The sequence below is a fragment of the Drosophila kikkawai genome, chromosome 3R (genome assembly GCF_030179895.1).
Source record: "Drosophila kikkawai strain 14028-0561.14 chromosome 3R, DkikHiC1v2, whole genome shotgun sequence".
NCBI lineage: Eukaryota > Metazoa > Arthropoda > Insecta > Diptera > Drosophilidae > Drosophila > Drosophila kikkawai.
Window position 1 is genome coordinate 31,047,003 of NC_091731.1, and position 27,520 is coordinate 31,074,522.

Below are 27,520 nucleotides of genomic sequence, written 5' to 3' on the forward strand. Positions count from 1 at the left end.
CCCAATCCACCCACCCACCTGCCACAAAATGTTTAATTAAATTATGTGAGCAACGCAGATATGCTGCCCGAGGATTATGCATTGTATGCGGTCATTAATTCATATCAAAAGGGTAATTGAAAACCGCATAAATTAAACAACCAGAGCACATACCAAATAATAATAATAAAAAATATATATATATACACAACAGAGCAATCATTTCTTCTCTCAATTTTTTTGTTGTGTTGTATTCAAATTTCTTTTTTCTGTTATCCGCTGGGGAATGTGCTGCGTGCGCGCGAGGCTTTGACATTTGGCTGCATTATAGTTTAATCTTATTAAAATATTTATTTTATTAAAATATGCATGCAATTTGTTAATTTAACTGCTGCGTTTGCTGTTATCCAATACCGCGAGTGCCGCCCCACAGCCCACTACTATTTTATTTATGCAGAACTTTTTAAATACCCTGGAAAAGGGAGGTTCAATTCAAAATTATTATACAGAAATACCGTAAAAAATATTTCTATAGAAAATTATAGAATAAGAAAATAGGTTTTTATTAAAAAATATTAATGATTAGACCCACATAAACTTTACCCAGCAGACAAAGAGCGGACTTTCTGCATTAGTTTCGCTAAATGCTCAAAAACGGATGCGCAAACGGACGTTTTGACCGCTTGAAACCCTCAAAACTATCGCTTTCCATATCATAAACGAACGTTTTTGTTTGCTGGATAGTTAAAGTCTTCCTTTAACTTTTATAGGGTATTCAAATGCTCCACATCCCATAGTTTTTTACTCTACATTTTTTTTAGTTGGTCATCACTGATTTCGTGCTTTTATTGTGGCAGCCACTGCGCTTAATTGCATTTTGTATATGAATTAATGAATTTTTTATCAGCAACAATGCACCTACACTCACACACAGAGACAGATGTGCTATATAAGCCTCTCCCCATGCATGTTTTATTTATTTGTTGTATTTTTTTCGTGTATTTTTTTCTTGTCATGGCGCCTGATAATGCAATGAAAACAACGAATGCGCCAACCGCAGAGCCTGTGTATTATTTTTTTGTTTTTTTCTTATTTTTAATGCAATTTTTTTGCGCCGCCTGCGAATATTTAATTTCATTTTGTGGTCCAACCAATAAAATCCAACCGGGGATAGACATAGTGTCAGTTTGAAAGCCGCTTAATCTTTTTAATAAAACACGGAACTCTCCAAGGAGACCCGGACAGGCATTTACCATATCATTAACAGCTCTAGGGCTATAGGCTCTAGGCCTAGTCGTATCATATCGTTAGGATCTTATTATAGATCTAGATTCCCTAGGAAAAGGGTTCTCGGGAAAAGTTGCTGCCTCTCTCTGTTTCATTAAAATGCAATTAATATAGGCTTTCAGCACGTTCTGATGACTTTGGGGACTCCAAATTATACCCGGACTAGCAACAAATTAGGGTGTGCCTATAATTAATAACAGTTTTCGGCGCAGATAAGCGAGGTGTGGGGTGTGCGGTGTGGGCTAGTGCGAGGCATTTCATTAACTTCCCATTACATATTACACAAAACGAAGAGAGAAGACCAGAGGCCGTTGCAATTGTCCCAAAAACTCGGCCAACAACGACACGTGTAAGCCTAAATGCATACAGAAGTGCACGAAGAGGTACACGGTCCAAAAAATTGTATTAAAATTTAAGAAAAAGTACGTTTTTTAGAGAGAAAATTATAGAAATTTAGAAAATTTATAATATATTTTTATATCTCAATCTTTGTTGAATCTTTGCTACCTTATAACTCCCATGTTTATCAAGCTAAGTCCCCTTAATAAAATTCTAAAACTAAATTCTATATACAAAACATCATTAACATCAATACTCTCTATAGTTTGACCCCCATTTAATGATTTTTTCCCTGTGTATAGACGCCTATAGAGCGGCCTGTATGAGTCAATCCATTAACGTTTTGATAAAAGATCTTTATGACGACACTCGAAGCGACGCCGGCAATCATCATCATCAGGAAAGAGCCACAGAAATGGCTTTGGTACGTGTTGGCCAGAAGACACACACATCGGGTGAAAAGTAATTGCGTTTAAATGCGTTTACATTAGGGCCCAAAAGAAAAAAACGTAACACAACTAACACAAACAGTCGTAATGCAATGGAACTCCAACTCGACCTAATTGCAGGGTCTGTGATGACCAAGGACAATTATTACATTACACTTGTAATGGCATTATTAATGCCGCCTCGGCTCGATTGTTTTTACGCCATTTCCCAGGCGATAAGCCAGAAATAAATCTCCCTTGGCGACTTTACGACAGCCAAAGGCCGCCGTAAAAACACACACAGCACACAGCACAGCACAGCACTCGCCCGCAAAAACCTAAAGACTTGGAAGACTCAAAGACTCGGGGATCCCCCAACTGCTGTTCCCTTTTTTTTACGACTTTTTAATAGTTCTCACATAGATTTTATAGATCTCAGCTACCCGAGCTTTGATGGGGCCATGGTATTTGTTGTTCTTACTTTTGGCCAGAGCGCATAAAATTGATTTCCTTTTCCCGGTTTCCCTGGTCTGTCATAAAATTTATGTTTATGTCGTAAAATGTAGTTCGATTTTGAGCAATCAATGTGCGTGTTTTTCCATACTTTTTCCCCTTTGCTCTTTCATTTTTTGTAGTTTTTTTTTTTTAGTGGACCAAGACCGCACCAGGTGTTTGCAAAGGGTTTTCTTCGCAGACTCAGAGTAAAGAGACAAAAAAAATAATACGCAACTTTTGCTAGCCAGAAATTGTCGCCTGGCTGATATAAAGAAACGACAGACATTTATTTTTATTACACACCTTTTTGGGGTCGCTTTTCTTCGCTTTTCCTCGCCTTCCCTTCAGGAGGGGGATGATGACACTTGGGTAGTAGATTCTAGTTATTCTAATGCACATTTCATAGGCAATTCCAAATTAGGCAATGTTTGGCAATGTACTTGCAGGACTCGCACCCTCCCCGTACATCAAGGTGTGGCCCATCCTGGATGGGTGGGTGGGTGCTTGGCACTTTCCTTTTTGTGTGGAGGGTGTTCCTGCTTTCTTGCCTTATAAAAAAGTAATTTTCTCATTTCTGGGCGCCCACCCCACCCCGACTCCTCTTGAAGTTCGAGGCTTTTTGTATATTAGAAGAAATGGCTTTATTTATTTCTTATTTCTTGCGAAACGAAATGAGGAAAACTTTTTGCCGCCCGCTTTCACTTGAGTTCAGTTTCGGTACTCGCACTCTACTACTACTCGCTTTTCTTTTATTTTCACTCCTCGTCTTGTGTGTGTGTGCCTGAGTTTTCCTCTTTTTTTTTCTGTTTTCTGGTTGGGCGCCCGTTAAATTGGCAAGTTTGTTGTGCTAAGTTTTTCGGGGTCTCTCTCTCTCTCTGGCTGCCACTCCGAGGCCCATAAATTAGACGCACAAATTAGAAATTATGTGCGCATTTAAATGTGAAGAGGAGCCCTGGATCTCCCTGCTCCATATGTTGCTCCGTCTCTCCGACTCCCAGCTAATGAAATGGCAGTGGGTTGCAGGGGCCTTTTAGTCAAACTCAATGAATATTTGAAGAGCCAGCAAACGAATGGCGAATGGCAAATGGCTCGCAGAAAAATACGGCAATACGGAACCAGAGCAAAAAAAAAAAACGTATAAGGAAAATACCAGGCGAAATGGAACTTTTGTGCCACGGCGCCATTTGGCGCTACAAAAGATATTTTTCCATTGAAAGCGTTATATGGCCCGGTTCGAAAAACAAAAAAAAAAAAGTTTAAATTTAGCACAAGACACATGTGTATACAACTCGTCCCTGCAGTGGGTGTGGATCTTACTTGCAAGTCAAGCAATTCCGCATTTTGCATTCTGGGTTCTGCGTCTCTTTGTGTCCGTTGTGGTAATTTATTTTTATTTTTTTGACTGGAGACAATTGTCTGAGAAATGACTCAAAATTGCAGACGGTTCAATGATCAGCTGGTTATTATATATTTAACTTAATAATACAAAAAAAGCGAATCAAGTTATATATAATTTCAAGTTCATGCTGCTCTCATTTCTTCCTCATTTTTTTAAGTAATTGAATAAACCCTCCCATGTTCATCTTTAGTTCCCTTTCATGATCAATTTTCCACACTTTCCATACATTATCAAATCATTTGCTTCAGCTTTTCCCCTACCCTTCTCACTCTGTGAATTTCACCGCCTTTACTAATGTCGTTTATCATTAGGCTAACCTACAATTTCCATTTCGCTGAGCAAGAAAATGTATATATAAGTATACCTATATTTACCACAATTTTCTACACAATTTTGTGTACAATTTTCTTCCTGTTGACGCCTGATAATTTCTTTGGCATTACAAAATGTCAAATTTTCCTCACAAAACGCCCCCTCGGACACGCTCCCGAACCAGGTGGGCGGACGGTATTTTTGGAAACCAGAGGGGTGATTCCCCACCCGTTAGCAAAGCTAAGTTAGTAGGTGGCATAGCGGTGAGCTGGTCAGGTGAACAGAACCACCGAACGACCACGCCCATCACTCAGCCACGAGGCGCATAATTTGTCATTGAATGTTTGCGTAGTCTTTGCGTTTTGGGTGGAGGGGAGCTCCAGCCACGCCCACTGCGGTTAGGAGGGCGTTAGGCTACACAGGAAATAAATGATTAAAGAAGAAAAATAATAGCTTTATGGGAAATGGGTATTTGAAGGTCGAGACTCTAGAGTTTAATATTAAAGGAATATTATTATTTTGAGGTGATTGAAATAAGTTTTAATGCATTTTTTAAGTTTTTAAAGTACTTAAGTCTTTAAGTTTGATATCTTACAAAGTTCCACTTAATATAAAATAGTAAAATGATTTTTTAAAGATTTTTAAAAGTGAAAAAAACATGTTTTTCCCTCTGTATTATTCGTTTCTAGTAGGTGTTTCTGTGGCTTTGTTATACCCAAAAACCGAAAACAAAACGGAAACAAGGACTCAACAAAAAGGGGCGGGCGGTAGATGGTTCCAGTGAGAGGCGTGGCAAGTCAAGAGGTTGTTGTCCAAAACACGAGCAGCTTAATTTCCCTGGTTCGGGGCATTTAAAAAGCATTTAAGGTACAGTGGGGAGTTGATAACAACTATACAAAAAATTATATAAATATTTTACATAGTATAATATTTATAGATTTTAATTTGCAAAATTATTGATTGAAATTTATAAATAATAAAATTAAAATGGTTGTTAGATGATGATTGTAAAATGAAATAATCCGATTTTTCCCCCCGTGTTCCCTCCATATTTATTCATATCTCTTTGGTATGTCATTCAGATTCAGATTTCAGCGAATCGGAATATATATATTTAAGAGGTCGTCCGGGCTCAGTGCACACACAAACACTTGGAGCGGCGAAAAAGAGAGAGAGCTAGCCGTATAATTATAATTGCTGATAAATGCTTCATACTAATAAACACCCGGGAACAACGGGAAGAGGAGCGCGGATCGGGATTGGGATTGGGATCGGGACGTGTGACGCTAATGACACTTGGTTTCGCCTGGTTCGTCCGGCAAAAATGAAATGATTTGTGTGAGAGATTGCATGCCGCGCAGTGATTTGTGATTTGTGTGTTGAGAAATGCAGTTTTAAACTGCGAAACTGCAAAACTGGCAGCTTGATAAGCTCCGCCACTGTCATCAGCACCAGCAGCAGCAGCAGGAGCAGAGGCAGTGCGGCAGCATACGGCACTTGATAGCTCTATTAATGGCACGCCACCAGCACATAGCGACCTCTCTCTCTCCGCCTGTCTTGCCAACCATATTACCGTCTCTTTCTCCGCTCGGTTGCAGTTGAAAGACAGACCGAAATGAATGCGAAAATAATGAATAATAAAAGTCGGGAGTACATGGCATTTAATGTTTCCTCGAGAATGAATAGCATTCCGAGGTTAAAGCCAGAGATAGCACCGAGAGAAATAAATTGTGGGTAGCCAAAAGTTATTGATAACGGGAAATACAATATATAATTTAATGACAGTGTGACCAGCATAAAAGAAGCTTTGCTTTAATGTAACCAGCCCAGGAGATGTTGCAATTGAGTACTGATGAAAAAGGTTGAATTCTGTTAGATACTTTTGTTTTCTTAAGATAGTATTGACTTAGTTAGACTTGATTTAGTAAACAGCTCATAAAAAACCATGCTTACGTGTGACCAGGTCAAGAAAAACTAAGCTTGAGTGTGGCCAAGCCAGCAAATAAACTCAGTTTTTGATATTTAACGAAGTAAATGTCTATCCAACCTAACTTCCTGGGTCCTTAATTGAAATGTTACCTTTCATTAATTTTAATCTCTTCAAAATTATAATTTTTCCAGTGCAGCTATTAAAAAATTCTTATCTTTTTCCGTCTCTCTCTCAGTTTGTACTACCATCTCTGTCTTTGGCTTATCACTTGATGGCCTGAGTGTTCGTCCGGCTGTGTCAAATTTATGCAACCACCGGTGTGGCTGATCCATAACTATATTACGGCGATAAGTGTAAAGCTAGACAAATTTCGAGTCAAAAGCGACCACCCATGAAACACGATGCCAACACGAAAGAGACGGGCAGGGCACACCAATGGCACGGAAGTTTGCATTTTGTTCGCCAGACTTCCAAGAGCAACCCTCAAAGACTTCTTTTGGTGTTGCTTGTTTGTCAACTCCCGGCGACCTTCCGCCTCGTCCTCCCAGCAGAAAAAAATTTCTATATACCCGATGCTGGTGTTGATGATTCCGTTGATGTGAGGGTTACGAGTAAAAGCTGGGAAGAGGAGCTGCCGGGAAATTCGATGCGCATTCTATTCATTGGCGTGTCGGCCCAGAAATATGATAATGCGTACCGAAAAAAAAAGCAACAGTCAGTTCGTAAATTTTCATTGTAAAATAAGAACAAGTCTCTGGGACTTCAGGCTCTTTAGGGGATGAAGATGTATTGCCTTTGTGTGAGCCATTTGACGTAATGTTACATAAGCTCTCTGTGCTCTTCCCCCCATTCCTCATTATGAAACATTGCATTTGTGTTTCAATTTTTACGATTGCGATTCCAAATCAACCCGAGCGGAATCCCAAAAAAAAAAACGTGCAGCAGCTGGTCGGGCACGTTTGGTTAGGGGTTAGGGATTCCAAATACACCAGGAGATACCCCTGAACAGATACGGGCAATTTCTGCCAGAACCCAACCATTCAAAAGTCTCTCCCCGCTCACCATTCACCGTTCTTCGTTTTTGTTAATGCGTAAAATTTTAATTTCATTTTTTTATTGTGTCGATCGGCGTCTGCTTTGGGAAAATTGTGACAGCATTTTGACAAAAGAGTTAAAAAGTTGTGGGAACCATAAAAAGATGGATCAGCAGATGCTGGCGAGGTGTGAATTATCAAAGGGGGGAGAATGCCACATGAATATTTAAAAGGGTGTTGGGCGAATATTTATGTGATTGATTGGAAAAGGATTATGGCTGTAGTTAAATTTTCATAAATCATTTTTGGGGGAATTTATTTTAGGAGTGATGGTGAATGTATTTAATTGATTTTTAAAAGAAATTTTAAAGAAATTATTTCAAAATAACATTAAAGAACTCCAGGTCAAACTCAAAGCATTTTCCACTTCCTTTCCCAAACCGAAAAACCCAGACAATACAATTAAAACAGGGGCGGGGCAAGTGAGTGAACTAAAAGTGATGGAAAATGCTTTCACATCACAAAAGACACACAGGGAAAACTCCCAAGGCGACCCAGTCCAAGGGAAAAACTGGGAATGGAAATCCCTGAGAAAAACTGTCAACGCAAAAACACAAATGGAAATTGTCTAATTGTGCGTGGTAAGATAACAAAGCAGAGTTAGAGCTTCCTGTTATTGTTATTTCTGTAACACATTTCATCAATGTAAATAAGCTAGAACAACGGAAACGGGCGGAAGATAATCGCCTTAGTCGTCGGAAATAAAAAAGAAACACTGCACTTCAGAGGTCAAAGGGTACTGGGGGAGAGCAAGAATGGGGAGGAGGTAGGGTAGGGCAGGACTTAAATGCCGCAGTGACAAAAACAAGCTGCCACGCATAACACACATCCAAATCCACATCCACATCCCTTATCCCCGCTCGAGGATGTTTTAAAACTGTAACAATTGGCAATTGTGTGGGTCTTGCGGCTTGACGAACTTCCCGAGCGGAAAGGATAACACGCACTTTTCGACGGGCCCAACCCCCATGAAAGTTAATTTACGTCACGCAGCATTTTCAATCAATGTCAGCGCGGCGCGAGGGTAGTCAAAAATCCTGGGCAGGACCAAAGGGGTTGCACTTACACAGGACCACCCGCCGCTTGTGTTTATTTTGCTTTTTCAATTTTATTTTCATTTCCCTGACCCCCTGGAATAGATCTCGTTTTGATTTGCATTTAAGCACCGGCGACACTTGACGAGTTGCCGTTTAAATAAACAGATTGGGTTCTAAAAACATTATAAACTCTCGTTTCCCTGGCATCTTTGGCTCTTTAACGAGGCATTAACGCTGGCATTAGGCCGCACATCATCCTGAAATATATATATATTCTTTAATTGAAGTCATGGAGTATCTGAAGTTGATGAGGGTCGTGGATAATTACAGTGTCTGCTTCAGAGTTTGGATTATTTTTATAGGGAAATTCATAGACAGCTTAAGACCCCGGCTTAGAGATCCCTCAAACTAGTCATAGAAAGAATGTTAATTGAATTATTTAATGACAAGGTAGTTGATTTGCTTGGTTGGTAAAAATTCCGAGTTTATGCCCTAAAAAGATCTTTAAGAATCTCAACAAAAATATATTCCCACACTGCCCTGACCTCTCCACACACAAAATTCATGGAATTTCCAGGATGCGCATCCTCGTGCACTGGAGGTTTCGCTTTTTCCTCCTCGTTTTCTTTCTCTCCCTCGGCTGGGGCATGAAATTCCTGTCAAAATTGATAAAAATCACATTTTCCATTTGAATAACATTTTACGAATTCGTGCATAAAATTACGACAGAAAAATATTCCCTCCCTTCCTTCCCTTTTTTGCAATGGAATTTTCTGCAGCTCCGGAGAGAATATTCTTTGGCAACGCCGCATTCCACCACTACCAGGTCCTCCCTCCTCCTCCACTCCCTCTGTCTACTTAAAATGTGGAAAATATCTATTTTCTACGCCCGAAATACGCAAAGGCAAAGGGCGGGGGCGGGTGGTTTGCCATTTTCTTATCGCCGGGGCCAACAAGAAGAAGCAGTCCGAAATTAACATGGAAATTTCGCGCGCCGGCTGGAAATTATTCAACTGTAGATAATTTTCATTGAGTGGCGGCGACGGAGTGAGAAGTGGCGAGTGGAGTGCACAAACTTGAACTATGCCAAAATTTAATTTGTCTACAAAGTCAAGCGACGTGTAGATAAATCAATCAAAATGGCGCGCACACTCGGTCACATAAAAATATATACACATATCTGTATATCTGTAAGTTTGTATATAGACACATTGGCGAAACTCGCACACACAATCGTTAAAGTTGGCCGGTTCGGCGCGCTTTAAAGTTTTTGTAAAAATTTGACGTCAACGTCAATGGATTGGCTAAGGAACGCCTCCTACTTTTCAGAGACCACTTTGCGGGACCCCCCTTCCCTTTCTTTTGGCACTGAGAGAAAATTTATATAGTAATTTAATTTGGAATAAATTTTAATAGGAAATGGTAACTAAGAGCGGACTTAGTGCGGATGGATCCGAAAAATGTACGCTAAAAATATTAAATACTGATAAAGATTCGGACTTTCCGCTTTAGTTTCGCTAAATGCTCAAAAACGGACGCGCAAGCGGACAAGTATCGGAAATTCTCAGGATTATACCCGATAATGAAGACGTAAAAGGACCCCAATTTAAATCTTATTTGGATTCCGAAAATTATAGCATTTTCAGCCACAAAACCGATGACAGATGATTAACTTTAATATCGTTAATGAGCCTGAATCGGACGTTTTGTCCGCTTGAAAGCCGCAAAACTATCGTTTTCAATATCATAAACGAATGTTGTTGACTGCTGTGAATGAATTACTTACTCAAATAATCATTATCTAATTATTTAAGTAACATTTCTAGTAAGTAATTTGTTCCTGTGCACAAATTCTTCTAGCAGTGAAACTGCATTATCACCTTGAGCCTCCCCCCACTCAATTTTTGTTCATCTTTTTCCCCTTATTTTTTTTTTTATATTTTTTTATTTTTGAGAGCAGACCACGAGTGGCCGCAGAGTGTCTTTTTCGAGTGCTGTTTTGGCCAGGGCTTTTGTTTTTTTCGCTGCTGCCGCCGCACAAACAAAGGGGAAAACAACGCACTCGCTGCGAGTAAAGAAAAAAAAACGAGGAAAACAAAATAATATTTTTGCCTATCACCATAAATAATTCACCTGACTCCCCTCTGTACCCTGCCCCAGAGAGAGATCTTCAAAAAGAAGCGCCAAGTGCAAAGTCAGTCGCACTCTCGAAAAATATTGAGCGAGTGAAGGAAAAAAAACAAGCCTCCAAGAAATACACATAAAACTCTTTCTTCAAGTTGCAGCCTGAAGTGGAGTTTCGAGTGCTGGAGCTCTGAGCTCCGCCGAGTTCCAAGTTCCGATGCTCCAAGACAGGCAGTCTAGGGTCTCAAGACCCCGGACATCTGAGGGCTGTCCCTCTCCTGAGTCAGTCCGTGTGCCTCATCTCAGGTGTTGTTGGGCTTGTAATTTCTGTAGTTGTTATTATTGTTGTAAGTGCTGGTGTACTTGTTGTTGTTACTCTTTTGTCAAGTTGTTGTACTTTATTCGAAAAGCTTTGGCGGCACTTGAAACTGAAGCAAACAACATAATCAAGAGAGGAGAGGGGAACACAGCTGGCTCAAGAGGTGTGAAGTGTGTAACACATTCAATAGGGATTAAAGCTGATCGAAACTGGCTAAAATCAGTTAAATGGGTTTAACAAATTGGTTTAGAATTGGAATTTAGAGGGAGAAATAAATTGTAAAAATAGGGAGGTAATAAATATTCTAATTTGTCAGGAAAATAAGAGACCAAGTTAAGTATAATCTATTTTTTAGGCAACAGAAATGTGGGTTCTACTTTGAAGAATTTTTAGATTAAATCTAATTCCCTTATAATTAGCAAATCAAATCTAAAAACCTTTTAAAACTCAACAAGAAATCTTGAAAAAAATGTCCAAGTTTGCCAATCAATTGTACAGCTCTCTTAAAGCTTTATAAATCGATTGAAACCATTTCTTTTGTAAGGAAAATATAATATTTACTAAAGACTTACCAGGGTCTGATGTATCTAGGGCAGGTGGCTGCTGTGACAGTGGACCGGGAGTACTACCAGCGCCCGGCGATCGGGCGTCATCGTTCATTGCGCCGCCATAGGACAGCGATGAGCTTGGCGGCCGCTAAAAAATAAAAGAAAAATAAAAAACAAATATGAAATATGAAATTCAAATACAGGTAAAAATTGGGTAAGGTATAGGTAAAGTATAGTGTGTGTTAGCTGTTTGTTAGAATTGATTACAAATTGGTTATAAATGTCGCTTTAAATTGACACGCCTGGCCATTAAATGAGCCAGACGCTTCGCTCTGGCCATGGTCAGCCTGTTCGTCTTGGCCGGATTCTTCCTGGCCATAATATGGGACCCAGTCCCCCTCTTCCTGCTCTCTCTCCCCCTCTAGCTCCCTGTGAACGTGCAGACACGACTGTCAAGTTGTCAAAAGTGCCATGGCCTGGCCATATTGTGGGCAAACAAATGTTCAAGATTGTCGTGGCCTAGGCCTAGAACAAAATACAAACCAAAACCGACAAGCTAGACAGACAACATCGTGTGCAGAAATAAATATAGCTATATCTATATATATACATATATATAAGTTATCAAATTAATATGCAGCGACTGGCTCTGGCGATCTGACCGTCTTCTAACTAGGAGTAGAACCAACTCGTCTCCATCTCCATCATCATCATTATCATCATTGGCAGCGTTGGACAACAAGCCAGGAAAAACAGGCAACGACAACGACGGCATACTAAAATCCTATGCAGAAACCAAAAATGTCAATGTCCAGATACACATACATATATATATATTATATATATATCGGATCGAGCAATTTAAATTCTGCTAATAACAAAAATATATACGCATTAATTTCATGCACGTGCACCACAATTTTTAGCCATAAAATTATTATTTTCCCAAGCTCGTAAAAATTCTTGACTTTCGAATACGATAAATATATTTATTTCTTTTGGACTTTTTTTGATTCATTTGGCATTCGGAGCACATTGCTCATGTGTTTTCGCTAAATATTTGTTAAATCGCATATTAATAGCGCCCTGCTATAGACAATTTGTGGGTTGTTGCGTTTAATTGTTATTGCCGAATTGTGATTTGTTAATGGAATTAATGGGTTGTCTTGAGAGAGCAATGAACTGTCTCAAGATACTTGGTTAATCTGCTATCCTAGGTTAGATAGGGATTCGGAGAGTTGGCCAAGTTCCAGTGGTTCCTACTTTCCATTTCAAAACACACTCGTGGCCGTAGCAAATCTATTAATAATTAGACAACACTGTCTGCATTTTAAATGCTACAATGCCTCCCCCTTTATTTTTATGAGCCATAAGGTGTCTCTTGATAGTCGCATAAACAACTTCCACCATAAACGGACCTGCAATTGTAGCAATTGTCGTTGCCTTAATGGCTTATAAACAAAAGACCAAGCACAGACTTCAGACTTCAGACTGACCGCAGGCCAAAAACGAAACTATTTAATTAGCCAGGGCCGAAATCAAATAAAATGGTCATAAAAAATAGAGTTGGAGGGGGAATAAAACCAGAAACTTTCAATTTTTTTTGTTCGTTTTTTTGTAGCCCAGTGAAATTTGATAGGCTTGACGGTCGGCAAAGTCGCATCTTTCACACTTGCCGCACACTTTGCCAGGATTCTGTTTCTTGAACTTTATTTTTTACAAGCCTTCTTTTTTTATTTGGCGGCTTCCAAGGCATTTGAAAGTGTATCCAGTTACTGGGAACACGCTCGAGTGTTGGCCTGCGCTGCTCCTTGAAGAGGACGAGCCAGTGATGCGTGCTTTAATTACATTTTCAATTAGCCAGGACGACGGCCCGCTCCACAAATTAAGCTATCGAATTCCTTTTGCATGTCCTGCGACAATTATTAACCGAATATCGGTTTTATTTAAATGATGACTCTCCTGGACTGCTTTTAATATTAATGAAAGCGAATCGAGGGGGTTCACCCCCCTGTCTAACCCCAATTCCATTTCCACGTCACGTAATGCTCCCTCTCTCATCGTGAAAACTTTGTTCACCTTTTTTCTTGTGGAGCTTGGTGTCTGGTTGGGGGAGCGGCCCTTTGGGTGCATTAAAATGATCAAGAAACAATTTTCGCTTACCTGCCGGGAGCTAAATTATTTATTTAATGCCCATCTCTCCGGCCACCCATTTCCCTCGGTCGTCTTGCTAAATTTTTGATGATTTCTGGAGTGGAGCGGGGACAATTGGGTGAGGCAGCAAGGCGGGTCTGGGCGGTCGAGACAAGGCAACCGCAAATTTCTAGGGCCAAGTGAGTCATAAAAAAAGTTACGACCAAAACCATCAAACTTTACACTGGGAGGAAAGCGTTGGAAAATCGTTAAAGATTGGGAAAACAATGCGTGTTTCCTTTATTTTAAAACCTATATTCGTCTTGAAATCTTCTTTGAAACTTATTTCTCTAAACATTTTTCCCACCGTGTACATTACAAATTGTTAATGTACAGAAAATAGAACTTTTCCTCAATTGTTTTCAGGCTCTCACTCACTTCATTACGCTGGTGCCAAGTTTGACTTGCGGTCAGCCTGAGAACTTTCCAAGTGACTTGGCTAAGTCGGCTCAGCTGTGGCAGATAATTGCCAATGGTTTGGGGGATATTTTGAGCAAATATCGACGCGTGTCACGCTGCGTTCCACCCAAAAGTCAAAACATGCAATTTTCACCGAGCCCTGTAATTTAGTAAAAATCTCTGTCACAGCTCCTGACGACCGGTTAATCACTACAATCAACAGTCTGAGGACCCTCCTGCTCTCGAAAAACTAAAGCAAAACAATCAAATTATGGCTCTAACTCTCTCTGTGTGTGTGTTTTTGGTGCGTGGGAAGTTTTTCCTTTTGCTAAGAGGCGTGGCACTCGCAGAGATTTTCCTCCCTTTTCCATTCCAGTCGTAATTGCCCAGCGGCGATTGTCGTGCATTTGACAGGAGTGAAGGAGAGGCAGGGGCAGAGGCTTCCAGGGGGTAAGTCGAAGCCTAACCCGCGGCCAAATTTAAATCCGAATCTGAATTTGAGTTTGGGATTAAGCCTATGCTTCAGGCTCATTTCACAATTAAAAATACACAACTACAGCTAAGCGGGCGAAAACTATTATGAAAAAAAAATACGATTTATTATACACACAAAAATAATAGGACAGTTTTATATTTTTTTAAATAAAATTTAAGGCTGTGATATATAATTTTATTTATCAAAACTTTCCCTCTGTGTAACTTTCCCTATTATTATGGCCTGAGTTTGTTTATCCAACGCTTTGCCAAGTGGACGTGAAACATATTTTTTCTATTTGTCCACAAACACTCAGGAGCATATTTCTCTCCCTCATTTGATGAGCACATCCTTAAAGCAAATAATTAAATCCTTTTTACACGGCCGCTGCGAATGAAAGTTTTTTCTATGCGGTTTCTGGTTTCGCAGGATTTTCTGGGATATGATGGGAAATGGGAGGGAAAATGCTCAATGGGCCTCAATGGGCTCGATGTGCGATGTGGGAAAGTGAGTGGCAGCGAGTGGAAGTTGAGCCCAAACCCCCCCAACAATCCTCGGAACAATCCCTCCTGGCTGTTTGTTTTGATGGATTTGCCCCGTACAAAAGCTTTTGTTTGTCTGTTTGTGTCATGTTTGTTGTTTTGGTTTTGGCTTTGCTTCTGGTTTTGGTTTTAGCCAGGCGGCGGCGGCGGCTGCCGTCGAGCCCTCGAGCCATTGAGCCCTTTTGGAATGCTTAGGCTGAAGACTCTCTTTGGCGTTGGGTTTCTGTTAGCCGGCTGCTTAATTAACGGTATATAACAACCCCTGCACTTGAGCAGCAGCAGCTGCTCCACCCTTTTTCCCCCCCAGATTTTCCTTGCCACCTTTTACCCCCCTTTGTTTTCCCCAGCTCTATACTTTTCCCTGTTGCCACCTTTTGTGTATTTAATTGCGCGCATGGCATTTAATTGTTTTTCAAATTTGCTCAAGTTGTGTAAAGTGTGTGCAAGTGTGTGTTTTCATGTGTGTGCTGTGCGAGCCATTTTGTTAGGGGGTTGAATTTTTAATTAAAGCCGTTGTGGAGGTGCAAAACTCCTTGGAATATAACCCGAACAATTCAATATGGCTGACTGAAGTCTCCCCCCAACCCATTCAGCCATCACTTTTGGCAGGCAAATTGCTTTACTTAGAAAAACACACACACACACAGACGTATGGAGGAGGTATAATTTCAATCAAATGGCAAGTTAATTACACACAATTATTGTGCACACACAGACAGACAAAAAAGGGCTTTAAACGCCCAAGGAAATTAAAGGTGTTGGCGAGATACTTTTCTTGGCTTTCAGTAATTATATAGGTTTTTTTGTTCGCTTGGAAATCAATTCTATTATTAATTTTGTAAGCCAATAATTAAAGACACACTCTCGTTAGTTAAACAAAAGGTTTTCAGGCATTAAAAACACTTGTCAAAAGTGGTTTATGTATTGATATTTGCATTTACATTTACATAAACTTAAAGTACTTCGCTTTTCACAAGTCATCGGTTATCAGTGCTTTTAATTAAACATCAATAATTACTAACATTTCTGCCTGCTAATCATATCTAAAGAATTTCATTAATTTTCTAATGGCTAACATTTTAATTTCATGTCGAAACACTTGACATAATTAAAACTAAACCAGACAAAAAACCCATATTACTCATACGCAGCAGCAGCAGCTCCCTTGTGACCATTATCTAACCAAAAATTAAAAAAAAACGAAAAGCATGGACAAATCTTCCTATGCTATCAGCAGCCAGCAGGCTGAAAACTGAAAACCCCGAATAACAATAAAGAATGAACGACGATGAATGCCTAAAGTACAGGTCTGTGATTAAATATTTATAAGCGATAACAGCGAAATTGAAGTAAGCAGGCAGTAGGCAGTAGCCTAGCCTGGAACACACAACGAACAAAATTTGGAAATCTTGTGCAAACAATGAAATTAGTATTTTGATAATAAAAATTCAGAAGCTACCTGAAAGGAAACTACTCCAGAATCAAGCAAACACAACAAAAAAAAGTCAAGAATAAGTAAGGTAAAATAATAAATAGATAAGACCCAGGCAACGGCAACCGGTGGCGCGCAATTGTGATTCTATCAAACTTATCATTTGTTTGCCTTTGTGTTATTATGTTACACAAACAGTGGAAACGTTGAGACTGCCAGGCCATGCCCCCAAAATAAACAGGGAGAAATCCCGGTTAGGAAAGAGGGAGACGAGAGCGGAAATGGGCAATACGAGATCGGGGTTTTATCTGTTCAAAACATACAGAATCTCGGAGTTATCAATTTGAAAGATTTACTAAAAACAGCTAAAGATATAGCTTAAAAATTGCTTTCTTTGTGGGCTTGGTCACACTGCTTAACTGATCAAGAAAGCAATGTGGCCATGTAGACAACAGAAAAGGCTGATTAATTATATTTAAATCAACCAGAATCAAATCAGAAAATAAAATTAAATAAGTAGAGGCAGGAAAACCTAGTGAAAATAAATCAAATAGTGCCTTGGTCACACCATAACCCACTTAACAAGCCAGTGTGACCATGCAAACAGCAGAAAATGTTTATTTTTTCCTTAATCAAAATATGTAAATACCAGATTACTTTAAAATAAAGCTATCTGAATCAAATCAGGAGAAAAAATCCCATGCTAAGAGGCAGGGAAAAAAAACGAGCGGAAATGGAGCAAATGGAGCTGCACGCGATTTTGCATTTCGCAGAGCAGAGCAGATCGGGTTTATCTGCTCCACAAATCTCGGAGCTATCAATTTGAACTTTTCGCTCACACAGCCCGAGATTAACTGCAGAACTTTGGACTCTAGTTTGTAGATTTTTCCCATTTGTATTTTCTTTTCTTTATTTTTTTTCTGTTGCTGCCTTTTTAATTTGCACTTGAGTGCATTTCTCGCTGTGGCTGCCATGCAAATAAGATAATTATTCAAATGGCATGTTTCACACAATTCCAACACAAATTCCTGGGGGAAGAAACGGGCTGTGTGTGTGTGTGAGTGTGTGTGGGGGGGAGGGGGTTAAATCACGAAAGGCAATGGAATCATTTTCTTGCCGGCAAAAGATATCAAGATAGCCACATGCAAATGCTGCAGTGATCGCGAGAAATAGATTTGCATAAGAGCCTGGCTGGCTGGCTGGCTGACTGGCTGGCTGGCTGGAGAGAGACTTGCATGTGAGAACATTAATCGTGTAATTAATTTGATGCATGTGTATGCAAAGTAATTTCATGTAAACTGTCACGCCCCGCCCCCTTGGCCAGTCTGCCCCCCTTTTGTGGCGTGCTAAAAAGTCCCCGCGGGACAGACGAAAATCCAGCGGAAAGACAAGCAAAACCGAACCAAACCGAACCCAAGACCCCAGACAGTGTCAAATAGATTCCGCAAGGCGATAGAGACGACACAACCTGGCCCAGAGATTAGCCGGCGGACAGGATCCCGTATCCCCGATCCCCGATCCCCCAAGGCAGACACTTCGTGGACGTTTCCCTGTCAGCGACTAACGCAAATCCCCCGGAACAGCAGGAAAAACCCAACAGATAGCAAGACAACCCCAAACATTTCCATTTCGAATGCCAGAGAGCTATAGCCATAGCTAGAGATTTCATAGATTGCATTTGGCACAAGGTGTTGGCCAGTTCCTTTTGGAACTCCGGCCGATAAGCTGACAGCTGAAATTAGCCCGACCAAAGAGGAAACATGCCCAGAGACGAGGCATTACAAGGATTTGTCGCTGTCTGGCGAGTCATGACTCGAAAAAAAAACAAAATAACAAGAAAACCTGAAGGGGTGGAGATTTGTTGGAGGGGTTTTTACTATGAAAGGCCCCCGAAAATGCCAAGTCACTGCAGCGGGCTGGATAATACGAAATTCATACAGTATTATTGATATGAACACTCTGATAAATGGCCCAGAGTGACTCAAATGTAGATCAAAGATTCGCGCGAGCTACGCATTCCAAATAAACTCCCCCGAATACCTCTAGATTCCCCTTCACTAGAAGAGAAGTACAGAGGGAAAAATAAAGGAGCTTCTAATTTTTCATAATTTATATGAGCTCACTTAGACTGTTAAAGAAGCTAAGGTATTTCCTAGATTTAATTAAAATAAAATAGAAAAAGTTCTACAACAATTTTAAAAATATATTATATTTATCAAGGTCTATTTTGAAGATTTAACTGGTTGGGAATTCTAAAGTCAAGCTGAAGAAGCAGTAATAAATAAACCAAAAATTAAATGTAACATTTTCTTATCAACATTTTTGCTACCTTTAAGCTAAAATCATTTTAGAAATTAATTAATACCTATTTTAAAATGTAAATTCTTTTACTTTTTCCCTCAGTGCTTTGAAATCCGCATCTGAATGCGATCCAAACACTCTTGTTTTGAATTTTTAGCCAAGTCATCTTTGCCGCGAACTTCAGCACGGCGCTTTTGAGTTCTGTGTATTATTTCATTCTTCTTTTTTTTCCCCACTTTTGAGATAGTCTTTTGAATAGAGGGGCGGCGCGGTCCGACTCTTTAAAAGCCTGGCTCTGGCTTTGGCTCTGGCTCTGTGGTCGGGGGCAAAACTGTCGCATCATGGCCAGTGCGAGCAGCAGACTGGAAGACGACGTCGCCATGGCCATGACATGGCACAAGTTCCGCCCCTGGACACCCATTTCCATCTCCGAAACGGAGTGTAGTCACAGTACCCCCCTCCCCATACAGCATTTCCCCCGAAAAGCCTCTCCAGAAAAAGAGTACTTAAGGTTGAATCATGCCGGCCACTGCCAAATCAATTAGACCTGGTCGTGAGCCTCACTTTTTGGCCATTACTCGCCGTTTGTCAGGCCCCGCAGAGGGCCATAAAAATTAGAAAATTTGATTATTGCAACACGAAACGAGATTCACTTTAGTTTGCTTTTTTGGGGGGGGTTCGCTGGAAAGGACGTCCCACTGGGCAGGTCCATTTGCATATTATCAATGTTGGGCTGAAAGATGCTCTAACAAAAATTTCATTACCCAAACCCAGTCCGGGGCCCCCAAACGAAAATCATTCCACCGGTAGCGATGAGTTTAAATGAGTTTATTACATCTTTTGGCGCCTTTTACAGCATTTAGTCCCGGGGTAAAAAAAGGAAAAAAGGGGTGCGCGATAATGAAATTTCCATAGATTTGCATAAAGCAACGACTCGACTCGGCAGCCAGTGAGATGCCCTAAATTAGATAATGTCTAAATTGGATTTAAAACACGCATTTTGCGGGTTTCCAACCAGCCATCACCCATTGAAGACCCATCGAGACAACATCAAAATATCATTAGACGGTTGTGCTCTTTGCTTTTTTTGCTGTCTGGGCATTATAAGGGTTGCTCTGCTCTGTCTCTTGCTTTGGCTCTGATTTGTATGCAAATGTTTTTGGCTGGCTGGCATGAAATTTGATTTTCCATTTCGTGGAAAACAGGTGCCAGACGGGGTGATGCCCCCCTTCTATCTCTCTTTCTCTTGCTCTGCCAATAAGCCGATTATAAAGCGTAATTAAATTAGGCGGGAAAACCGTATAAAGCTTTATTTTAGACGAATGAAAAGTCACATTACAAAATCAAACATATGAGAAAACTTTAGAAAAATTTAAATGGTATGTTCAGGTTTTTAAATGAAATTAAAGAGTCAAAAAAGTAACTTATTTATACAGATAGAAATGTAGAAATGTAGAAATGTAGTAGTATCTTAAATATTTTTACAATATTCTAAGCTTCAATTTTATTGTCATAATATGTTTCCTTTACATTTTTTATCGATAAGGAATTTTGTAAATTTAAAAACAAAAATACACAAGTTAAAAGTAAGTTCCCTAAACCTTTTTTAAAAATATTCTTCAAAGAAGCCTTCACCTAAAATAATAATAATACATTTTTGACCAAAAAAAGACCCACCTAAAGGTATTTCTGTTCTTTCTTTACTCTTTTCTTTTTTAATTTTCCACCATAACCTTTAACTACTAAATTACTTTGGTCGACATTTCATCGTTTCCTTTGTATGACTTTTTCTTTTTTTTTTGTTCTTTATTTTTCTAGTTGAACTATCGCCAAGTTAATAAATCCTGGCGCTGCCCACATTGTCATTACGTCATTTGCATGCACATATACGCAGCGTCATTGGGGCGACCATTAAAAAAAAACAAGAAAAAGCAAAAGAACATGTACTAAGCTAATATACACTTGGACAAGTTCATAAACTTTCGTTTCATTCTGCCCACCCCCCTTTGGAGAGAGGTCCTTCTCCGGTTTGTTTTTGTGTGGAGATTGCGTGGCATTTTTCGCATATTTCTGCTGCACATTTCGTGCAAAACTTAATTATATTAACTGAGTTATTTGCGGCATTTGGCGCGCTCTGCGACTCCGGGCTTCGGCCCTCGAGAGTGGCTTTGCACGGGAAGAAAAATTAGGTGAAAATAAGATTAATTAAAATTGCATAAAAATATATATTGAACTTTTTAGCACCTAAAATTTGAAATCTATTTATCCTTAAGCTTGTTTATAAGCACCCCAACCCTTACTAATATCAGCCAACTTTAATATTATTTTTGTATTATATTCCCAACTCTATACCTAATTTTCCCCCAGTGCATATGTATGTTGCAGGTGTTGTTGAACGACAAAAATTATGACAACTTAACTTGACTAACTGGTGTGTGGCTGGTGGGGCTGTGTGGAAAAGAGAGGCAGCTAGTTGTTCGTAGAGGTTTACGCCGATGGTTAAAGGCATCGGCGGCGGCGTAGAGGTCAAAATGACTCGGCGGCGGCGGCGTAGTAGTCAGAAAGAACCGGCGGCGGCGGCGCGTCAAATAAGGCAAAAAGGCCATTTTAATGAGTTATTTATTTTTTTTTAAGTTTTATAAAGAACAATGACACTGAAGGCCGCGCTGAAGCTGCGCCGATGCCGCACCAGCGGCGCGCCGCGGCGCGCCGTTATTTTCATAATTTGGCGGCGGCGCGTCAAATAAGGCAAAAATCGGCGGCGGCGGCGGCGTGGCGCGGCGGCGTATATGTCTAGTTGTTCGCACCTAAATGGCCAGAATGACGGACGGAAAACGTCTGGCCAAGATGGACGGACATGTTGGGGCAATCAACAACATAATTAAAGACAACAAATGCTCAGGCTGCCTGGATCTTTCTTTCTTTTTACTTTTTTTTTTTTTGTATTTTTTTTAGCCTGCTGCAGCGATCCTCCTTTGGTATGCAACGAGTTGCAATTAAAAATCAATAAAATGCGTGATTTTTGCAATTTCTGCGCTTGCCATTGCAATTTGTAATTGCCATAATTAAAATGTTGCCCCCTTTGGACCAAGTGGTTCCCGTTTTTCGATCGTGATCTTGATCCCCTGATTTCTCTTAATCAAATTTTCACCTCCCAAAGTCACAAGATGGCAATGAGATGCAATTAAATGCGTTTTCAAACAATTTCACTTTGGCCGAGGGTTGTGACACGGTCCTGTGTGTGTGTGCCTGTGTTTGTGTCTGTGGAAACCACCCCGTCGAAATCAGGCAATCAATCACAGGGACCGCCGCATAACTCACCCTTGTCCAGGACCTTTTCCGGTTAGGGGGCGCAACAAATCGGATTAACTCCGCCAGACTGTACCGAAATCCACGCAGGCGCATTTCAAGGATGCCCCGCAATGATTCCAGAGCCCTGAATTCTGATTCCTCAGCTCTACATATATAGCTCAGGCTGATTTCAGAGTCTGTATGAGAGTTAGGGGTAGTTCACATAACAATTAACTTTTTTGTTGAGGTTTTTCTTTTCCACTGTTCGACGGGGCGTGTCCGTCCATCCCTAAAACTAGATTTCCAAAAAACGAGCAATCATCATCTCTCGAAGATCGGAATCTGGGTTCCAGCTGCGTTTGTTGATCGTTAGCCAACACTACACTACAATCAGGGGGAAGAGAAATGGAGGGGAGATCACGTGGTCGTGTCAGTTGGCTGTCAAAATAATCATTATCGATGGTCCACCGGCGATAAGGAAGAGATCACGATGCTGGAGAGGATCGCTGGGTGTTGTGTTGTGCTGTGTCCGATTGTCGAAGCTAGATTGAGGTGGCAAAGGTTGTCGGGCTGAGATTTGACTTTGGACGGGTTCTAAAAAACTAAACACTGTCCACAAAAACTATTTTAATAATTGATTTATGATTAAATTCACTGAATTCATGAAGTTATTGAACCTAAAAACAGATTTTAAATACTACGGTTCGCTTTAGGTGTTGATTATAAGCGTTCTTGAGTTCTTATAATTCCCAAGTCTTTGTTTGGGATAATCCTAAAGTTCTTTTAAAACATTAGGAGTTTGAAATATTTAGTTTTTAAGATTTTAAATCAATCTTTTTTGAGTGTAAGTGGGTGTTGCTAGTAGCTCTATCTTTATCTTTGCTAGCTAGCTCTCGCTCAGCCCACAGTCAATTGAAATTCTACGCATTCCAACAAACAACAAACAAATGCAGGCGGCACACACACTCATACACAACCAGGAACACACACACTTTCACAGTAACACACACAGAGACAAACATACAGACAGTTGCATATATAGAATTCTCAATTGCTTTCGCATCATTACGTCTGCGAACAATTTATTTTTATAAAAGCGAAGCGACCGCCGCCAGTCCAAAGTTGGCGTCATCATCATCATCATCCTCAGTCGCTTTTCCCTGCTGCATTTTCCACTAGCAACAACAGGAACAACAACAACAACGATCACGTTCAAAAGTGCAGCAAGGGGGAAAATTGAAGGAAAATACTGAGGCATGAAAGCGGCGTAAGAAAATCAAATAAATTTTATTGTATAAAAGCAGCAAGCAAAACCCAAGCAAAACAATCATTGAGCCTGCTATGCGCTAGGCTGTAAATAGTTTACAGTTCTCTCTCTGCGGTTGCTCACACTTTTCCTTTGGACCGCTGCAATCGATCGCAAAATTTTCCCCCACTTTGGTTTTCCTTACTCTTTTTTTTTCATTTCTTTTCTTTTCTTTTTGTTTTTTTTTTTTTTTTCGTTTTTGTAGTATTGTAAACAATTCTGTTGGCGGCTGGCGGCCACATCATCATCATCATCATCAGCCAGGCGGCCTAGCTAAATGGGTGTTGAGTGCAAAGTGTTTGTATTGCCACAGATTCCCGTTGCCCCTGTAGACCCCGCCAAATCCCCCGAATAAAACCCCATCGAACCCCACTCTATAGCGAGTGCAATATGGTCTCGATCTTCGAGATCTCGATTCTGCATCTGCAACGGCATCTGTATCTGTATCTGTACCTGCATCTGCCTTTGCCTCTATATATCTGAATCCGTATCGGAATCTTTGGCTCGACCGTGTTAAATGCTCGATAATTTCAGTGTGCATACTTTTACGCCTTGGGGGATTTGTCGCCCGATTGAATTTGGGTTTTCTTTTTATTTTCAGTTGCTTTGACTGTGAATTTCAGTTTTATTTTATTTAAAGGCAAATTGTTATATGATTTTCAGTGACTTTAGAGTCTTCAAAAAACCAAATTAACTAAGCTAAATCGCTTTGTAAATATTTAAATAACTTATCTATTATTTTCCTTAATATTTTCATTTAAAAACAGATTTTCAATAAATTTTTCTCCATTGAACTCTTGTTTCTTATTTCTCCTTCCTTCCTCAGGTTTTTCTTAATTATTTTATAATTTCTGTGCATTTATTATGCTTTATTTTCGCTGTATAATTATTGCTTAAATTTATTTTGTTAAATTGCTCATTTTTTTATACATATTGCTCTTGGTTTTTGGTGAGTTTTGCTCGCTTGACGTTCAGTTCCTTATTTTATTATTATTTGTATTTTTTTCTTATTTTTTTCGATTCTTTTCGGGTCGCAGCGGGAGATGCATCTTTTGTGCTGTGTTTCTGGGATGCTGCTTCTTGATCGCTTTGTGTGTCTTTTTAATTTTATGTCTGGCCTTGTGCAAAGAGGGGGGAATGGCTGTGCCAGAGTTTTTGGAGCTGACACTAAAAATACAATTTTAAAATACGAAAAATTCGAAATCAAAGTGAAGCCAAGAAAGAAATCATACAAAGGCCATGGCCAAAAGCCGGCTCTCTTCGTTGCTTATTTTTATTTTTTATTTTTTTCGTTTTCGAGATTTTTCATAATTTTTGCGCTGACCACAAAAAGGCTGCTGCAACAACAGCAACGACCACCATGTTAACGACTTTAGCTTTCAGACCTCGGCATCATCATCATCATCATCATCTTGGCTGGGCCACCTCCCCGGCCCTCGCTCTTGGCCATAATATAGTACATTGTCTGCCGGATCGTTTCCTTAACTTAACGTTAAAGTTTCATTTTCGTTGCCTTTGCAGTGATACCAAAAGGCCAGGAACAACACACAAGCCCAAGCCCGAAATGAGACTTTGTCCAGAAAAACGAAACAGCTACACAGAGAAATATTTTAACTAAAATATTTAATAAAATTATATGAAGTCTATGAGAAATAGATTTAGTTTACCTACATTTTTATAAATTTTTAATGAATTACAATTAGTTTATAGACATTACCAAGGGAATTTTATATATTTAATCTCCTATTTAAAATAAAAACCTAATATATATTTTCTAGATGTTTTCTTTCTTCTTCTTACTTTACTTCACCTTAATATAAATCTCTATAAACATTATTTTTCCCCAGTGTAAAAGCTGCAACAAATAAGTTTTTTTCTGTACTTTTTGCTGCACCCCTCTGATGATTTTTGAATTGATTTGTGTTGTTAAATATTAAATTCTTATAAGTCATTTGCACTCGGCTTGGGCTTGGACTTGGTCTTGGGTTTGGGCTTTTGAGTCTCAGAGCCCGGAGCTCTCGGGTCTGGGACTTTTGTGTGGCTCCAAAATGACAGACAAGACGGTTGGGTCTCCGTCCGCTGTCGCTTCCCTCCAGCCCACATATATCATTTACACTCGGCCAGCTCGCAGAGCTGGCAATTGGAAACGGAATCGGAATCGAATTCGAATTCGAGCTGCGGACCCAGCGCTCAGTCAGACATTCAGTCAGTTCACAGCGGTCGGTCGGCCAAAAATGGCAACGGGGCAGCAGCATCTCAGCATCTCAGCATCTTGCCATGCCTTCCCTTACCTCCAGACATACTGATATATCCCCCCTCAGAGCCAAGTCCAATTTTTCTGGGGAGGGGCCCGCTAGGTGGGGAGCCTGCTGGCTCAAACAGAAATTATATTTTCAAGGTGTTCTCCAGGTGCCTTAATTTTCTCGTATTTTTATAATTTTAATTAACATTGCTGCGGCGCTTGCAATTCGATTTTAACACTGGCAGCGAACGTTGAAAATAAATACAGTAGAACTTCTTTAAAGGAAACTTGTGTACAAGTTGTGATTAAAAATATAAAAAATAGTAATAAGGAAAACAAAGGTTTTGGGATAGGTTTAGATAGGTAATGGTGCAGCATTTCGTGAGGTTGCTCTTAATAAATTAACAATATTAAGGAAGAACTTTAAAAATCATCATATTTTATAGTTTTTAAAGTAGGCTCAAAGTATTTAAAGGAATTATTTGAGTAAATTATAAGCAAACTTCTCTAGTAAATGTCTGAATAATATGATTTGAACAAGTTCAACTGTAGCCCAAGCTTTTTCAATCTCTGATTTCACATATATATACAAATGTATATGAAGCCTGCACTTTTTATTGCCATTTTATGGCATTTTATTAATATTTCTCGACTTTCTTTGGCGCAAACAAAAAAAAAAGAAAAGGAAAACATTCAATAAACACTCACGCAGTGCACAAAATGGACTTTAAACAAGTGCCACATGAAGTCGGGAAATTTATATGTGGAGAGCTTTAAGTAAGTCTCCAGCTGCTGCTGCTGCTGCTGTCTTCTGCCTCCTTCTTTCTTCCCCAAAAGACTCCAAAGACTCTTTTCTTCTGGGGCTCCTCTCGGGCAGCTCCTCGTTTCGGTTGCATTCATTACAAGCGAGCCAAAGGTTAACATGCAACGAACGAGCCAGCGAACGAAGCAACAACTGCTAAAAAGCTTAAATTTCACAACACGCTTCGGCAGCAGCAGCAACAGCAACAGCCAACAGGAACAGCAACAAAAACAAAAACAACAACAGCAAATCTACAAGAGACAGTCAGACACACAGCATCAACGTTCCTCGTTTTCGTTGTCGTCGTCGTCGTCGTCTCTCAACTTTTGCGTTTGAGCATTTAAGTGCCAATTAATAACAATTTTTATGAACCGAAGAAATAGTTGACAACACGGCATCGCTTCGCTTTGCCTCTCGTTGAGCGTCTCTGTCTGCCATGAGCGTTGCATGCAACAAGCAACATGCAACACGAAGGCAACCCGCTCATCCGCTCATCCTCCCCATCCGCCAGCCAAGCCAAAGCTCATTTGAAAACACATAATATCGCACACTTTATGAACAATTATTATATAAGTTTTATTAGCGGAGCGTCCAAGAACGGTAGAGAGCCGAGAGACTCCTTAATTAATTTGTGATTTTTCTGCCTCGGCAACATCTACTTTCAGCTCTAATCAACTTAAGAAGCCAACACCACTTGGGTTAAAAGCAGTAGAGACAGCAGCAACATAAGCTGCAATAAAGGCAACTTTTAACAGGAAATGTGACAGGAAGTGTAGAGAGGATCAATTTCTAGCAAAAAGAACAGGATTAATAACAGGAAAATCTAGAGAATGCATCTACAAGAGTAAAAGCTAGAAAACCAGAAACATTTTTCCATTTTAATTAAAAACACCTCAGAAACTAAATACAAATATATTAACAACACTCCAAAATAAGCTCAAATAGGGGAATAAAATCCATTACCACCAGCAACTCCTCACAGGACACAACATCAGCATTAACGGTAGGCACAAATCCACCCCTCACTGTTCGTCCTTGCTGCATTAGAGGCAATTTATGCCGGCTTATTGACAGGACCAAAAGTCCGCGCCAAGGAAACCCAATAAGCATACGAAAGCAGAGCAGGACGACAGGCTGACTTTGAAACATTTGGCGACATTAATATGATTTAATGCGTTAATTAGCGCCCAGCGGCAAACAGCAGCAGCAGCAGCACATTGGCAGAGGGTGCGAAAACCAACCAGCA

The 27,520-nt window shown here is 40.0% G+C and overlaps 1 protein-coding gene across 1 annotated transcript in view; it reads right to left on the reverse strand.

The window, feature by feature from the left end:
* The window catches only part of hth (Meis homeobox homothorax), a 115,201-nt gene that overhangs the window by 47,166 nt on the left and 40,515 nt on the right, over positions 1-27,520 (reverse strand). The window contains exon 7 of the mRNA XM_017170995.3: positions 11,316-11,439. Within this exon, the coding sequence (XP_017026484.1) occupies positions 11,316-11,439 (124 nt within the window). The remainder of the gene's footprint in view (positions 1-11,315; positions 11,440-27,520) is intronic.